This window comes from Apis mellifera, linkage group LG6 (assembly GCF_003254395.2).
Source record: "Apis mellifera strain DH4 linkage group LG6, Amel_HAv3.1, whole genome shotgun sequence".
NCBI lineage: Eukaryota > Metazoa > Arthropoda > Insecta > Hymenoptera > Apidae > Apis > Apis mellifera.
In genome coordinates, this window is record NC_037643.1 from 6,705,295 (window position 1) to 6,723,613 (window position 18,319).

Consider the following 18,319-nt stretch of genomic DNA (forward strand, 5'->3'; position numbering starts at 1 on the left):
AAAAAAATTCTTAGCAATTTTTAAAATGTATATATAATGGCTTCAATTCTGAGAACAATGAGGGTGATAGAAAAGTAATTAAGTGATAACTCTCCTGAATGAATGAATAGAATTGAATGAATAGAATGAAATGAATAGAATTATCTTGTATCGTATTTTGATTTAGTCTCGAATATTTCTACAATATAGAATTTTTAAAAAAATTCTTAAAAGAGATCCTTGGAAAGATCTGAAACTCTCATAGTTTCATGATAACTCTCCTTGTGAAATGAATAGGATTATCCTGTATCGTATCTTGATTTAGTTTCGAATATAGAATTTTTAAAAAAAATTCTTAAAAGAGATTTGAGACAATTTCGAGATTCAGGATGCATAATCTGGGATTTTGATTTAGTCTCAAATATTTCTACAATATAGAATTTTTAAAAAAATTCTTAAAAGAGATCCTTGGAAAGATTTGAAACTCTCATAGTTTCATGATAACTCTCCTTGTGAAATGAATAGAATTATCTTGATTTAGTCTCGAATATAGAATTTTTAAAAAAATTCTTAAAAGAGATTCGAGACAATTTTGAGATTCAGGGTGCATGATCTGGGAAAGTTAAAAGTTCCATCGCTCAATTAACCGTGTTCTGGACGTGGTTGCGCTGCCCACACGTTAGGATGAAACGTGTGCCGACTCATGGTCGACGTGCCACCTCTGCCAGGACCTTTCCCATACTGCAGCCATTACAACCACCATTGTCTCTCCGCTTGATCGGGAGGTGTTTTTCAGGTGGGTGAATTAACGAGAACTGGGATAATAATATTCAACGATTCAAGCTTCGATAGAACGTGTGCGATACGATAAAAGGATGCACAATGGTGAATTTTACCTGGAACCAATCTATTCTTCGTGCGATCTTTATGCACGATAAGATCGTGGCACGGTTTATTCGTATCAGTTACAACTCGTATAATTTGCTCGACGTTTCTCCGCCTCTGCTCTGTCGATAACCGTTTATCGATAGAGTATGGAATAGTTTAAATCGGATATTAGTGATATTCTTTTTTTCCTACGCTTTGATAGTTATTTTCACTTTTTAACGTGGTACTCCGATCCGACACGATTGTGAACGTTCCTTAAACGAAAAATGTAATTCGTTGTAAACTATTCTTAATGTAATAAAACAATTTATATTTATGTGATCGAAAGAAAAAAGAAATCGAACTTGTAATAATCGAGGAATATTTTTAAAATTAGAATCGAAAGTTAAATATCCAAGGGAAGGATCTGATCAATCTTCAATATCTAAGTATACGTGAAATTACTCAGGGGGGAGACGTATCGATCGAGAGCCCGCATATCTGGCCGCGTATTACACATTCATAGAGGCCGGCCGAGGAATTACCTCGAAAGCGCGCGACAATATCGTGTCACGCGTTCAACATAATCAATCGAGTTCCACGAGGTTCGCATCGCGTGACCCGAGTCAACCTTTGTCACAACGTGAGATGGTTGATGGGTTCCTCGACAAGCTTTCGCAAACGTTGCTTCTTCCAACCACCCCCTCCCCTTCTTCTTACGTCGAGAGCTTTTACCAGTTACTTATCTAATAATAGTCGAGTCGATTGTACAAGATGCATGTAGTACAATAATTTTCAAAATATTATTTCTCAGATTTCTTTTCTCGTCGCGTTAATTTAATAACAATCTTTTTTATTTATTATAATATTAAAATATGAGCATCAAAGGGGGTGGTTTCATTCATCCTCTCTCATTTATTATTAATTATATTATACGTGTTATTTATCTCTATTATTATTTATATATATTATATATCTATTATTATTTATATTATACGAAATTAATTATACGTGTTATCTTTATCTCTTAAGTTTCTAATCGAATCTTAGCGTGTATAATATTCGCACGAGACCGTCTTTCGATAATTTGCTTGGTTTAACGATCGTGGCTGTTTCATTAAGAAAGGGAAAAATACGGTTTTGTACGATGGAACTGGTCGGTTCTTGCGTGTTCATCGGCCGATCCACTTTCCATAGGGATACGTACACGACGTCACGGCTCGACGAGTTGGAAATTCCCTTGTTGCAGTTTATTCGAAACGAAAGTGCGACAAAGAGTTCTCGTGTCGGGTATTGAGTCATTCGTAAGCCAAATTAGATTGCGGATTTTTGCGCGGTTGAGAGTTGCGTTCAAATGTTTGACCAATGTCCAGAAAAATATATCGTGTTACTTGAAATAGAATAATTAAATATTAGTAAATTTCGAGTAAATTAGTGTGGTTTATTCGAGAAAAATTAATTTTTAAAAGATGACGTATAATGTAAATTTTCAAGTTTGCTTCAGTTTACAATTCAAAATATTTTAGATATTTTAGGTTGAATAATTCTCATTAAAAAAAAAATGTAAATATCGATATTTTAATGAAACATATGACACGTTGAAGAAAACCATCCTCTGTGCGATTAATTATTTTTTTTTTTTTTTTAAGCAAATTATCGATGAGTGCTGAGTTGTCACACACACTTTCGAATTTCAATTTAATGCTTGATGAAATTTTAAGAGGGGAAGAATTACATATCGTTACTTCGAAGCTTTGTTACAAGGGACACGCTTAAATGGAATCGAAGTAGAAAATTGAGTTTCTCAGTATGGTTCCACCGGCCTTGATCAAATTAAGCGGGGGCTGTTCCCACCCTTGTATTGTTGTAACGAACCTCTGCTCAGTTTCTAATTATCGTTCCAAACCCCGTGCACGTTTTAAAAGGAACGGTACGTTCGTTATACTTCAAAAGAGGTTTCGATTTAGAGGGTGTGAAAAGTGTGATTATTTGTCAATTTCCTCTTCATCCAAGTAAAGGTATTCGTGAAACGATCTTTGGAAATTTAGAAAACTATCGATTTATCGATAATATCTCTTCAATTCTATTCTCATTGTCCCTTATTATGATTAATAAAAATGGCAATATTCACTTGGATCCAAAGTCAACGACGCATTATTATACACAGATTACATTAATCTGAGCGAGAAGAAGAAGAATTTCATTTCAATTTAATATATTTCTCCATATATTTCAGTTCGAACAAAAAATCCCTAAACCTGGGATTTCTAGATACCCCTAGTTAATAGCAGTGCACTCTAGCGATTTCGATTCGTAACAATAGGATTAACATTGAATCATCTCCTATTTCATCTCATCCAAACTTCGATTCAACAAATAAACGTCAACATTTTTGTTTCATTTCAATTTAATATATTTCAGTTCGAACAAAAAATCCCTAAACCTGGGATTTCCAGATTTCTCTAGTTAATAGCAGTGCATTCTATTCGCAATAATAAGATTAACAGTCATATTTCCATCGAAGATATCTCCTGTCCCATTTCATTTCGTCCAAACTTCGATTCAATAAATAAACTTCAATATTTTTGTTTCATTTCAATTTAATATATTTCAGTTCGAACAAAAAAATTTCTAAAACAGAGATTTCCCTAGTTAATAGCAGTGCTCTCTAGCGATTTCGATTCGAAACGATAAGATTATACACAGATTACATTAATCTGAGCAAGAAGAAAAAGAATTTCACTTCAACTTAATATATTTCTCCATATATTTCGAACGAAAAATTCCCTAATCCTGGGATTTCCAGATTTCCCTAGTTAATAGCACTGCACTCTAGCGACTTCGATCCATCGAAGACATCTCCAGTCCCCCATTTCATCTCGTCCAAACTTCGACTCCACAAATAAGCATTATATCATTCTACTTATTTCTATGATTCTCTGATAGATATCCCGCGGATGTACAACGTCTGGTACAAATTTCTCTTCTAGAATTAACGAAATCGCGCGGGTACGGCTATCGCTAATCTTCCATCGAGCCCCCTGTTCGTGAAAGTAGGAGGAAATAAAACGAATCGCCGCCTGTTTCCGTGGTGCAACGGCACGGTGATTGCGCGGGGAGCACGTTGCAAGAAGCAAGCAAGTTTTCCTCGACCGTTGTTCACGTAACTCGTCGCCTTTCAAAATTAATCAGCCCCTCCCCCTTCGAAGGAAGAGCTTTCAAATTTCTTTCGCAACCGTGGTTGGTATTGGGCAAACGTGCGACGAGAAGAGAGTTTTATATATACATTTTCTCGTGCGCGCAATTAGTCACGGCCCAAGATTCTGGCCAATTACGTTAACCAGGTTGACCAGGGGATATATCCAGAGCGCGAATGCGCCTATTATCGTCCGCATACCGTCGCGGATATTTCAGATTTGGTTACTGCTCGCGTTGCACCGTCCATTATATTTTGATACCATCTTGATATTTTGATTATTGGAAAGGGAAGAGAATAACGAGTTGAGGAGGAAAAAAGGGAGGGGATTGGAATTAAAAGATTAAAGGTATCGATCGTGTGCTTCCTCTGAAAGATTCTCGAACATATATAGTATTAAGTATTTAATAGAATTCGAGGGGTTAATCTTCAATTATAATAAAATTTATCGATTTACAAATGGAAGATAATAATGGATATATATATAATGTGATCTTGAAAGCTGGATGAACCGAAAAATTAAACGTACAATGCACAGTTGGAAAGTAGACGGAAAAGAATAAATGTTTTAATCGCGATATTAATACATCCATCGTGTTCAATCCAATTATCAATATAAATTGCCACTCTTCTATTTCATTCAATGTATATAACTTGTTAAATGGTATCTGAAAACGGAGATAATTAACATAAATTAATTATTTCGTAAACATTCTAAAAACAATCATTTTTATGTACTTACTTATTTAAAAAAAAAAAATTAAATTCTCTTCGAAAGAATTATTATTTCATTCAATGCAAAATTTGTTAAATAGTATTAAAGAATATTATTTCATTCAATGCACAAAAATATAAAAATATAAAAAAATATAATAAATAAATTGTTAAATAGTATCTAAAAAGGAGATAATTAACATAAATTAATCGATATTTTGTAAATAGAACATTCTAGAAACAATCATTTTTATATTTACTACTTATTTAAAAAAAAAATAATAATTAAATTCTCTTCGAAAGAACATTTATTTATTTAAATGACGTACTTAAATACTCTCTTCTTCTCGTCCCCCATTTTCCCACTCTACGATCCCACCCACTTCGATTTTCAATCGTGTATTATCCGACGATTTTCCTCGAGCCACAACTCGAACGACGATGTTCAACGCATTTTCTCGCTTCTCCTTCACGCACTGAATGCTATACGGTTCTGCGGTTTCTAGGATGATCCGCATCGCGCCGTTGAAAAGAAAAGAAAAGAAAAAAAAAAAAAGAAAAAAGAAAGCAAAAAAATTCGGGGTCAAGTCGTCGACGGATTAATTAAACGCCCGTTGCTTTACCGCCGTGAGAATGTTGATTTTTTTTCCTTTTTTTTTTCTTTTCTTTTCGAGTGGCCACGCGGCAGAGATTTCTCCGTTTAAACGGATGCCGGTTAACGACTGCTGCATTAGAATTGCAAGCGAGATGCGGTCTCGAAGGTAGCGGATTTACTCGGAATTAAGCCGCAGAAAGTTGTGCGTGTTCGAAACGCGAAGTTGCAGCCGAGGAATTTCTCGCGATTCCTTCCAACCAGAATTTTCGTTGCATTTTTTTCTGCATTTTAATTCTTTATAAGATCGTATGATTTGGAAGCAATATTTATTACACGCACTGTCAAATTTTTGGATTGTACAATAATTGCCAAAAAATTAATTAATCGATCCAAAGTGAAATCAAAAATCAATATTAAATTTTCAATTATAAATTCAATCATTTTCAATATACACAAATGATATATTGTACGTCCAAGAATGTATTAAAGCACTTATAGCAGTTATATTAAAAATAGTGCTGTAAAAGTAATTAAAACAGATATATTCGTATGTAAAAAGCAATTAAGCCTTAAATTAATCGAAAAAAAAATAAAAAATTTTAATCACGATATTATTCAAAAAATAAATTCTAAATATTCAATGTGAAAAAGAATAGATAGAGACACTCCTGCGCACTTATCATTATTCCAATTTCTAATCCATTTATAAACGTTTTATCGTTCCATCTCGTTCAATGGATTGCATTGAAAGCAATATTATTCCTCTCGATATTCACTTTATGGGCCTAATTGGGCCAGGCGGCAGGGAATAAGCGTTGGAATGAGCCTCCATCCGCCTGATACATCCTTTATCCCATTAGGCGTCATTGTTGGTGCAACGGAGATACACGGGTTTCGCAATAATACAGTGAACTTTTCTGAACGCGCGGACGGCCTTGCCTTTTTACATCGGCAACGGCCTGCGTGTGGGTGTCACTTACTTTCCTGCCTTGAAAAACCTTTCACTGTTTTGTTGCACCTACATAGACACGCGGTAGACAGCCCGCGTGCCGTTGCCATAAAATCAGAGAAATCTTGGGAGCCGTGTAACTCGTTCCATATACCGTTGGACGAATTCTATTTTCTTGCTCCGACATTGCGTTTTATTCCACCTGGTATGCCCGGTATTACGATCGTGGGACACGAAAGGGAGAATACAGTACGGAGATATTTAATAGGAGGATGTTAAATTTTTGTTTGAGAAAGTTGAGAATATTTGAGTATTTTTGTTTAACGTTTGGATTAATATTTATATTAGTTAATGGTTGATTTTTTGGAAGTTGATGTAATTTTCTTTCTGAGATAGAGAAAATATAATATAATCGTTATATATTATCCAATCTTTTTTTCAAATCAAATTCTTCGCGAGAAAAAAATTCTGAAATCTAGTTATCCCTAAATTATTCCCTAGGCAACGTTCCTTATTTCGAACGATCGTCTCAATTCACGTAAGAAACTTTCCGTTTCGTTGCAGAAAAGTCCATAGAACGTATAAATGTCACGTCATTTTAAGCAAAGAAGGGTACGATCGTCGTTTGTTTGAAGTTTATATGTCCCGCCCAATAAAATCTCTAAATGACACCATGTTGCTATTACGTAATAGTAACCAGTGTATAATGTGGTATATAATATGCAACATTCAACTTCGATGAAATTACAAAACTGCTGATTATGCAATTTAGTGACCTTTTAATTATTCAACCAAGGAGAATTCCAATAATTTGGGGAAAAAAATCTGATAAAATTATTATTTTCTCCTTATTTTATTATTTGAATTATCGTATAATTCAATTCAAAAACTAAAAATATATTTTTAAATTATTTTTATCCTGTTTCAAAGATCCTTGGAGACCAACTATATTTGTTTTCCATTACATATATACTCTAAAATAATGTAAAATTTATTAATTAAAATCTCATTTATTTATTTATTCGTGTATGAATATATGAAACGACAATTACAATTATTATAAATTGTTGAAATGAATTGTTCATCGATCAGGATAATCGACGTTTTAATACAAACTCGTCTAAAATCGGAAATTTAATAATTACCATTCGAGACACGTGACTCGAATACTGTACTGGAAATTTGATGACCAACGTTTCTCCTATCGATACGACGATTTAACCATTAAAAGTGGCGAAATTTTTAAACAGCCTTTTCGTCCGCCTCCTTTTTTAAAAGTTCCTCTTTCAACGACGACACGATTGCATCGTTAACTCCTTGCCTTATGACGTTGATCCATACTAAATTGTGAAACTTTACGGACTAAATGCGGACGTTCCGCTTCAATTTTCAATTTTAAAATATAATTGGTTGTTAAATTTAAGAACCGTGGTATATATTTCAACACTTTTTATTTATTTTATCCAATAAATAAAATTATTCTTAATTCTATAATTATATAACAAAAATCGTGATTATAATAAATTTCGTTCAAAAATAATTTTAATACAAATTTCTTTCTACGTCAATTTCAATCCTTTATCATTTTTCCATGTCGTAAAATTATTAAATGAAGTAACATTTCTTTATACTTTTTATTATTTGATTCATCCCTTCAGAGTTGAATTTGGTATGAACTATTCCTGGAGATTTTTGAGCGGGGGTGTATGTCTGATTTTTAAACGGTTATCAGACACGGTCCTTGAGCCAATGTTAATCGCGTTAATTACGGTCCAGACTACGGTTAAGTAGGAAACGATTATACGTTTAGATTAATATTACAAACCAATTCAACCAGACGACCCTGATATTTCTCTTTCGTCTTGAGTCACACTTCCCCCTTTCACCCTTTTTTATGATTATTCACGAATTTGTTTTACTGTTTTTGTCCCCCAATGCTTCTTTTTTAAACGTAGCTGCATTGGTCTTTTTTTTAGTTGATGAGAGCATGTCGCTATAAATGACACACACTTTTACGATGTATATATCACTCGTACATGTCACCACGTGCAAATTACGAGTGTCTATCGATTTACAAATCCTTCGAATATTTTTTTTAATCGAATTGTATATTTCTCGATTTCGAAATTTAAAATAAAATTTATTAAAATATACTAACTTTTTTAATTTCCAAAAATTATAGTAATTGTATTATTTTCTCAGAAACCCAATAAAAGTGATATTTTCAAACGGAGAATTCTCAAAGATTTTCTCTCTTTTTAAAAAAAAAAAGATATATAGAATTTTCGAAGGATATTTAGATAGACATCCCGATACCTGGCCTTAGGTATCGGCCACAGAACGACCTTCATCCTTCACCGATCTCTCTCTCGTTCCATCTCGCTTCTCCCTTTCTCTCCTCTTGAAGATTTTCTCAAATCCATCTTTCGCGTATTTCACAACTCTTCCTTTCCATTCGAAAATTCCTTCCTCGTCCTTTTTTTTTATCCTCCCATCGTCATTTCGTTTCATTTTTTTTTTCACAGCCGTTGCCTCACGACGCTTCGCATTCGTATTTCGTAGACGTTTTTTTTCTCTTCTCTTTTCGTTTTTTTTTTCTTTTTTTCTTTTGAGTTGCTAGCCCCTATCCTGTTCCTACTTTCTGTTCCAGATTTCGTACGAACCGTGGTTGCACGGTACGAAAGGCACCGAGAGCGACGAGGATGATGTAGCCGTCCGGCGGCTGCCGATTCACGAGAATAAGCATCGAGAGGATGTACACGAACGAACAACGTGCACGAACAAACGAGAACGAGTTGTTTGTCGCGATTCCTCGAGCCGATTCCATTCGCGTAACGCGTTAGAGAATAGAAAAATCGTGACCAAGAAAGAATCATAACTGCCAGATATATAATTAAAAAAAAAAATCCTTCCGTTCCATCCTGAGAAAAAAAAGAAAAAGAGCAGAAAGAAGAAGGAAGGAAAAAAGTATCTCTCTCCGTTCTCACCCTCTTTCGAGATCAAAAAGACTGAATATCAAAGAGAGGATCAAGATGTTGGGAGTGAGTCAACCGGGAAACCCACCCTCGAGCCTGCGACACTCGGCGAGTTTCTCGTGTCTTCAACGGGGCACGGCGAGCGAGGGACACAGGGCGAGGACCTCGACTCTGCTCCAAACACAGCCGAGCCTCCAGCTGAGCAACAGCCATCACCAGGCGTACGCGCCCGGCCAGGCGACCTCGTCCCTCCTCCAACAGTCCTCCTCGGCCGTGGGGACCGTTCAACACCGCATCGAGGCGTTGGAAGCCAGCACCGTGCAAGACACCGGCAACGACTACGGTTTCGTCAAGCTACGCCCACGCCTGCGTAGCACCAACGCCACCCTCCACTACGAGGAGGAGCTGGCCGCTCAGAGGGGCGCTATATGGGACCGGGACGCGTCGGCGTTCAGCGACCGCGAGTGCGACGGCAATTACAGGGGGGACCCGCCCTCCCTCAAGCTCAAGGACAACAGGGAGCACTCGCCCAAGGGCGGGAAGAATCAGAACCCGCTCAGGGGCGCCCTCGTACTGTTCACCTCGACCTCGTCGTGGTGGAAGGCAAGGCAACGGGAGGATCAGCTGAACGGCGGCGTGGCGGCGGCGTTCGCCTCCTCGTCCGAGCGAAAGTGGTCCAGCACCTCGATGGCGTCCCCCTCGAACGAGAGAAAGTGGCCCTCGCTCGTCACCTCGCCCACCAACGATCGCAAATGGTCCCTTGCGGCCAACAACAACAGTAATAACAACAACAACAACAGCAACAACGCTTTGACGTCGCCGGGTAACGAGAGGAAGTGGACGAGATCGTCGGTCACGTCGAACTCGGGCGGGCAGCAGCAGGACAGGAAATGGCGGTCGCTCGGCGCCCTGTTGAGGGCCCCGACCGGGGCAGCGACGCCCGCCTCGCACGCCGTCCAACACTCCTTGTCCCACAACATGAGCGTCTCGATGATCGAGGACCACCACTTCAGGGAGGACGCCCGGGGCTCGGCATCGTGCAAGTCGACGCGTTACCAACAACCGGCGGCCACCTCGTACTCGGCCCGGGTGTCGCGCGTCACCCGGGACGTTTACAGGGAGAACGGGTCGGAGTTCGGGCAGGCGGGGGGCAGGTCGAAGGTGAGCCGTAGGCTGTATCAGGAGGATTGCTTGGACAGGGACGGGGCGGAGGAGAGATCTCACCAGGCGCCGAGGCAGCAACACCAGTTCGACGAGGAGTGCAGGGGAGGGCGCGCGAATCGGGAGAGTGCAATCTGCAAAACGGAGCAGCAGACGATGAACGAGACTGCGGGTGGCACGCGCGCTTCCACGACGAGATCGAGCCGGGCGCAAAGCTTCTATCTCCTCGACGATTTCCTGCGGCCCCAGCCCCAACAGAACAACGCCACTAATAATAACAATAACAACAACAACAACAAGTGCATGCTGAACGTTTACCTGTCGCCGTCGCACGCCGCGTCCAAGTCCACGTGTGGCGGCAACGATCTGCTGCACTCGGGCAGATCGGGCGACCAGGCGAAGCACCAGGTCCCCCCGCAGGCAGGGAGCGCCAACGTGACGAACATCACTCCGCCGCGGCGCCACAACTCCAGCTCGGACAGCCTCGAGGTCGCGACCAGTCCGCTTCCGCCGCCTGTCCCGCCCCCGCCACCTCAGGTCGCCGCGACCCGCGACAGGGAGAGGGCGGAGAATTTGAAAGAGAAGGACGTGTGCCAGTGCAAAGTGTGCTGGACCAATATGCAGCAGCAAAGATGTTTCGTAGAAGAGGTAAGTGCTCCGGAGGGGGAGGATCTCTCGAGGTGATTTCTCTGTCGCCTTCCTTTATCGATATGTATACAATTTGCGCGTCTACCCTCCCCCCATCGCGTTCATTCTTTGGTTATTCGAAGAGGATAACTAAGGAAGGAAGGTTTTTCCTTGTTTCGAAGGGAACGAGTCGATGAAGCGAGAGATAAATGGATTTAGGGGGGAAGAGACGTAGAGAAGGAAATATTAGGTCGAGGATTTCTTAATTTTGTACTTAAAATGTTAGTTTCTTGGCTTATCGGTAGATGGAGCCACTTGGTCAATGTTTGATAAATTATATACTTTCGTTCGAGTATAAGTGTTTTTATTTTTATAATTGTATTTAATTATTCGAGTATTCGAATAAAAATTCGTATCCTTTTCTGATTCTTTCAGACTTTTATAAATATGGTGTTATTACATTAATATTAAAAGATATATAATAAGTAATAGCTTATTGTATTATGATATAATATTTAGAATACGTAATAAAATTTGACAAGCAGTACGTTTCTTTGTTATTCAAAAATTGGCATGGAAGATATTTCTTGATTCAAAATTTCGTCCACGAATAAATAAAAATATCGAAGTGATAGTACGAGGCCAATACACTTCCGCTAAGAGGGAATTTCTCCGAGGAAATATTTTCAGTCAGTTTGGAATATGCGGTCGATAAATCAAGCGACCCATGCTTTTGCTTTTCAATTTTCCGCCGGCCAACGAACCTGTGCGTTTCGATCCCCGCGTTGCATTTACATAATTGATATCACGTTTTATCGATCTCTCGTTCGAAGTTTTCAAATTTTATCAACTCGATTGTTAAAGAGAATTGATATTATCGATATTAGGGAACAAACCGAACTAAGAAAATTATAATTATAAGGAAACGAGGAATTCGAACAGTTTATTTTTTTAATAGTTAAAGTTGTAAAGTATATTTTTATTTCAAAAGTAATAAGTTAAATCGAATATAAAAAAAAAATATTGGAATATTTAATACCATGTTAAAGAATATTCTATGCTACTATATTTATAACCCTAGATGGAAGTAGATATTGATCTAACTTTTTCCACTTATATGCGGAGAATATTATTTCTTTTATTCAAACTATTTCAAACACTTGTAATTTTCAATTACAATTACATTACGACAAAAATTGTTAAAATTCTATCTTTTAACCAATCGTTCGTGAAATCTCATTTCTAAAGAGATTAAAAAATTACACACGCATCAAGATACAAAACACTCTCACTTTTAAAATTTTCACAAATGAATAAATAATCTCGAACTCGCAATAATTATCCCAACGTTAATAACGCGTACCACCTGTCTAGACTCGTCATTAATTAAATTCGAACGGCGATTAATCGAGCGAATCTCAACATTTCGCAGAGAGGAAAGCGGGAATGATTTAACGATCGGATATATCGATGACGCCCGATTCAGCTTTGGGATCACTGATTTTACGAGTTCGCACGCTTCACGGGTCGAGCGATACCCCGTCGTTACGCTTGTTGCACGAGATAAGGGACACGTGCTGTTTAGCGGCAGGGTTGATTCACCGCTAATGTTCTCTAACCCAATTTGCAGAAAGCGCAATTGTTAATCGAACTGGTATCGTGGGAGGCGAAACAATTCTTTCTAATTTATTCTAAATTGTTCAATTTGATAAAAAGTGGTGATGTTCTAATTTTTAGAATATTGAAACGAATTGAAGAATTGTAATTATGGTGATATTTATCGTGAATTTTTATATCAAGTTTCAATGTAGATGAAAATTTTTGACACAAAATTGAAATCACGCGTGATAAGAATTGTTTTAGAATTAGAAATAAAAATGATTTAATAGGAATAAATTATACGATTAAAATATAATATTAATGATGATAGTTACCGTGAATTTTTATATTAAGTTTCAATGTAGATGAAAATTTTTGACACAAAATTGAAACGAGAAAAATCACGCGTGATAAGAATTGTTTTAGAATTGGAAATAAAAATGATTTAATAGGAATAAATTATACGATTAAAATATAATATTAATGATGATAGTTACCGTGAATTTTTATATTAAGTTTCAATGTAGATGAAAATTTTTGACACAAAATTGAAATCACGCGTGATAAGAATTGTTTTAGAATTGGAAATAAAAATGATTTAATAGGAATAAATTATACGATTAAAATATAATATTAATGATGATAGTTACCGTGAATTTTTATATTAAGTTTCAATGTAGATGAAAATTTTTGACACAAAATTGAAATTGGAAATAAAAATGATTTAATAGGAATAAATTATACGATTAATATATTAATGACGATAGTTACGTTATATTAACTCTAGATCACGAAAGTATAATCGTTACTTCAAGTTTGGAAATTATCCAATCCAGAGAATGTTTTCTCTCCGAAAGTCTATTGTGTGTGAAAGTGGACCGTTTCGTATGGGGCATGGAATCCTAACTAGTTACTCTAGGTATCTTTGATATCCAGCCTTTTAAGGAGATAGCTCGCGTTTAGGATACGCTTTCACAGTCGCTCGCTCTCGACTAGAATTATCACCGCGATTAAAGTGAATGAATTTTCTGCGAAAGTGTAAACAAGCGGATTCTCGCGAGATATATTACGAGAATAAAGATTAAAAAAAAAAAAAATCAAACGAGCTTAATAGCGGTTCAAAGTTCTTCTTCTCTTCTGGGAAGAAAGAAAAATGACAGATACAGGAAATTTTAAATTTAATCTTAACAACGGAATAAAATTAATCTCCACGGTCGTTTGAAAAAGGGAATCTTTAAATAAATCCTAATATATCCTCGAGTAATAACCTGTATCGCGTGTGCAATCGCGTGGCTTCTCTCGTCTCGTCTCAGTCGTGTTAACTGTATCGAATGTTTGAATTAGGTTGCCGCCCCTGACCCCTTATTTTCGGTATCGAACGAGAGAGAGCCCGTTATATTCTTGGGACGCAGTAGGGTACAGAGTGGCGGAGGAAGTCGTATTTCTATCCTTCCAGTATCTACTCTATTATTAGCAACCGCTGCAATGGCGGTGGACGCGGCTCCACACTGGATTTCCGTTCGATTTTAAAACGCTGCCGCATCCTCGTGGGCTTCTGTATCTCTCTTTCTCTCTTTTCTCCATCTCTCTCTTCACTCGTCCCTTCTTCTTGTCTTTTTCCTCCTCTACGTATGCCTCTCTAGCCCTTGTTGCGGATTTTCATCACGTAGCTGTGCGGTGGCGGAGTAATTTTTACCGTCAAACTCTCTCGAATGCACGAATTTGCACGGCCACGGTTTTATGGCTACGTGTATATATAAAGCTCGAGCGTAGGTGTAGGTGCGCAACACCTAAGTGGATCGAATAAATCGATCAGCTGGAATATCTTACTCGTGTTTTCCACAGGAATGAAAGGTAAATGGTTTCGAGGAGGGAGAGAGAGATGTAAAAAAGTGGAATCGCGTATGACGATGTGTTCGAGGGATTTTTTTTTTTTAAATTTTGTATCGTTACTAAACAAGAGAAGATATATTCGATTTACTTTCTTATAATACTTTCGTTTCACTTCGGTGTTGTTTCTTACCATGGACAAACAACGGTGTTCGAGGCGCCGACATTTAAATTACCCGCCCAGGTATTTTTATCCAACTGTTTCCAAGTTTCCACTCGAGACATTGTACACAGAGTGTTAATATATATATAATATCTTTTGATAGATCGATTCAAACAAGTAGAAAAATTGATATACAAAAAGATTAAGTAATTTTTCTATTATTTCTCTTTCCATCTGTGTCTCATTTACAAGCAAACATATAATTGCTCATAACTTGATTTTGTGTTTGATCTGGCTCGATAAATATACACTCATATCTTTACAAATAAAATTGTATTCCTCGGAATTATTTTCAAATTGTTTCTTCAAGATTCTTTCTCCCTTTAATTACACACGATCTCTCTCGCGTATCCTCGATATCTGGAAAAAAAAAGAAGAAAATTTAAATCAGCAGATATAACTTAAATTTCATTTCTCCAAGCTCTTTTGTTCTCAACTTTTGTTCGTGCTCTTTGTTCGTGACGATTTCACCGCCGATGCGTAACCACGAACCGTCTCCCCTTCGTCCCCTCCCCTCCATTCTCGTTTACCCTCTGTTCTATTCCTTCTTTCTTTCTTTCTTTCTTTCTTTCTTACACATATATATATGTATATATTTTTTTTCTCTCTCTCTCCCTTCCCCTTTCGGTGTAATATCAAGACATCCTAGGTCAGGGACGCATAACCCACGTATCCGGTTCAAGCGGCAGCTACTTCCAGCCGATGAAAGGTGCGTAGACCGGTGCTACTAATTCGCTATCCGACGCGTTGAATTACCGCGTTCCTTCATTTTCTCTTTTTTTTTCCTTTTTTCTTCCCATCGTTCGTTGAGAATGCGGCGTTAAATTCGCGTTATTTCACCTTTCTCATGGTACGCGTTTGAATCCGAATTACAAAGAGTGAATCGATGACTTTATGGAGTCAGGAAGAAGACACGTTTATTACAGATTAGAGATTTTTTTCAGAGACTTTGGATTGTTGGAATGAGATCTGATCTTGTGTCTCGGTTTTGCATTCAGGAAGAAAATGATTTTCTTTTTTTTTTATTAGGTAGGATTTTTTTGAAGAAATCAATTGTATTTAGAAGACCAATGAAAAAGGAGTATTATGTTTAATATAGAGGAAAATAAATTTTTAACAAGTTTAGAAATGGTTGGATTATCTTGATGATGAATAGTAATTCATTTTATTAAGAGTTTTCTTATTATTATTTTATTTAATTTATTATTTGTTTTGTGTGTGTTATTAAAAATATATTTTATAAGTATATAATATTAATAATTTGTAGGAAATAATTTTATGTAAATGTGTTATCAATTTTGCTTCTGAGATGTGTTCGCTTTCGTATCTCGACGATGAATAAAATGAAATGTACACAGAGGATATAAATTGTACGAGACTAGGTAAGTTTCTAAATTGAGAAATATTTATTTTGTTTGAAAACAATGTGAAATTTGGTTCCGAGAAGTATTACGTGGTGCCACTTATCCGCTAGATATTTATTTACTTTTAATAAGGAAGGAGTAATAATAGTACATTAAAACCAATGTAAAAGTTTAGGTACGTTAGTAACAAGTGTTTTAATTTTAAAAGGAAAAGGAAAGTTAAATATCGATATAAATGCTTTGAAAAAAATTTCAACATCTATCTTTTCTTCCATTAAAGATAATAAAATCGTTCGATAAAAGTGAGATTATCGTATTTAGAAATGAATTAATCCTTAAAATATATTTAATATTTATATTTATTTTCAGAGAAGGCGATTTATTTATTTATTTATTTATGTAGACGCGATTGTGTAAAATGCAGAAAAAATTTGAGAAATGATTCGTGTCAGTTGTAGACTTGTATTATCAAATTAGGTTGAAGTGAACTTGAATTTGATATGAGGTACGGAAATATAGACGTAACTGGATCTACCAAATTACATCGAGCTCCGTTTTAGTAGGTCACTGAGAAACTTGTAACTTCAACAAACAAAAGAGCTAACATAGATCTTGTATTATTCCAAAGAAATTATTTTTCCATAAAGTAAGCTAATAAAATTTGTTCGTAATTTATTTAAATATTTTCACTCGCATAATAAAACTTTAATTTGCGCCATCTCTGTAAATACATATCTATTTATATGTTTTTCAAATTTTATTTTTTTTATTTTCAATAATCTTTAATTTTTAAAGTCAGATATTGTCAATAAATTTCAATTTTCATCTTTATAAACAATGAAAATTTCTCTATATCAAAATAAATTTAAATTATAAAATTGAAAAATATATTATAGATTAAAATATATGTGTATTTAAGAAATTATAATGGAGAATCACAAAAAAATTATTCTATTAGATTCTAAGCATAATAATTTTATTAAAAATTAATTCTATTATTAATCATAATTTTTATTATAACTATTCTAATTGGACAAACAAAATTTTCCAAAACTTCTTTCTAAACTGGTTTTATCCATCGAAAACAATAAATATATATCTTCATCCCTGCTCCATCCCTCAATTATACCTTCAAATTGCCTCAAGGATAATTTCCATTGACCTTAAGCTATGAATACGTTTTCAAAATATTCAATTATCCTGAGCTATCCAGACTAGTCTTTCATTTTCTGTTCCTATGCAAGACTTAATAATTCTGTTTCCATTGTCCTTTAATCTTCTATCTTCAGACGAAGAAAGAAATTACTCTCTTTTTCTTCCTTTCAGTGCAAAGGTAATAATTTTCTTTACATCATTCTTTAATTCTTTTCTATCTTTTCTTTCTCAATCAAAAATTATTTTCTTCTAATAATACTAACATAACACTTGAGACATGCTATCTTACTTGAAAACATCTCAATCTACGACGTATTATCATTGTATTTCTTTTTTTATTGAGTCATATCTGATTTATTTTTACATGTCACAAAAGTTATTTTCAATGTTTTTACTATGAACAGCATAGAGAATAAAGAATAAAAAAAGATTAAAGAGAAAGAAGAAGAAAGAAATTAACTAACAAAAATTTTTAAATTAAACTCATCGTTTAAAAAAGTTTAAAACTTTAACCATTCTGTCTATGAAAATATTCAATTATAAAATCAGATATTCAATATTTTTTTTAGGTTTCATGATTAAACTTTTATCATTACAAAGTTTATGAATGATATTATAGTAGTAAAACTTTTAGGTATTAAAATTTTTCTTTCAAAATTAAATTTTTTAAGGATATAAAAAAATTCCTTATTATTATAGATATATGAAAGAATATTTATTTGCAATATATTTCATTCCATCACTAGCCACGTTTGACGATCCCGCTCAGTTGACTCACGATGACGTGCAAAAGCCAACGACAACTGAAGTCGAAGAAATGCTTGCGAGTACGAGAATGCGCTCAGGTATGCGGCAGTCGCGCGTTGAAAACATTCGCAACATGGAAGTCGACCGACTGAAGAAAGATTGTTATTTTAATCTGTTTAACTCTCTATCTTAACGTCACTCAATTCAAAAATTACGCATATATATCGTACGTTTAGACGGAACAATAATACAACTACAAAAATGTTAGAAGATGATTGGAAAATAAAAATGTTATTAATGAAATAAGAATTTTTTATTATAAAATATCATTATTTTTA

At 35.8% G+C, this 18,319-nt stretch overlaps 1 protein-coding gene and 1 long non-coding RNA gene across 5 annotated transcripts in view; both read left to right on the forward strand.

Moving 5' to 3' along the window:
• Positions 1-18,319, forward strand: part of LOC412917 (probable serine/threonine-protein kinase dyrk2) — a 222,230-nt gene that overhangs the window by 48,067 nt on the left and 155,844 nt on the right. For all 4 annotated transcript variants that reach the window (XM_026441541.1, XM_026441544.1, XM_026441543.1 and 1 more), the window contains exon 2: positions 8,951-11,084. In XM_026441541.1, coding sequence (XP_026297326.1) covers positions 9,333-11,084 — 1,752 coding nt within the window. In that variant the 5' untranslated portion in view covers positions 8,951-9,332. The remainder of the gene's footprint in view (positions 1-8,950; positions 11,085-18,319) is intronic.
• Positions 15,839-18,290, forward strand: LOC102654551. Its single transcript, XR_003304969.1, has 2 exons — positions 15,839-16,097; positions 17,981-18,290. It is a non-coding gene; the product is annotated as an uncharacterized LOC102654551 (long non-coding RNA).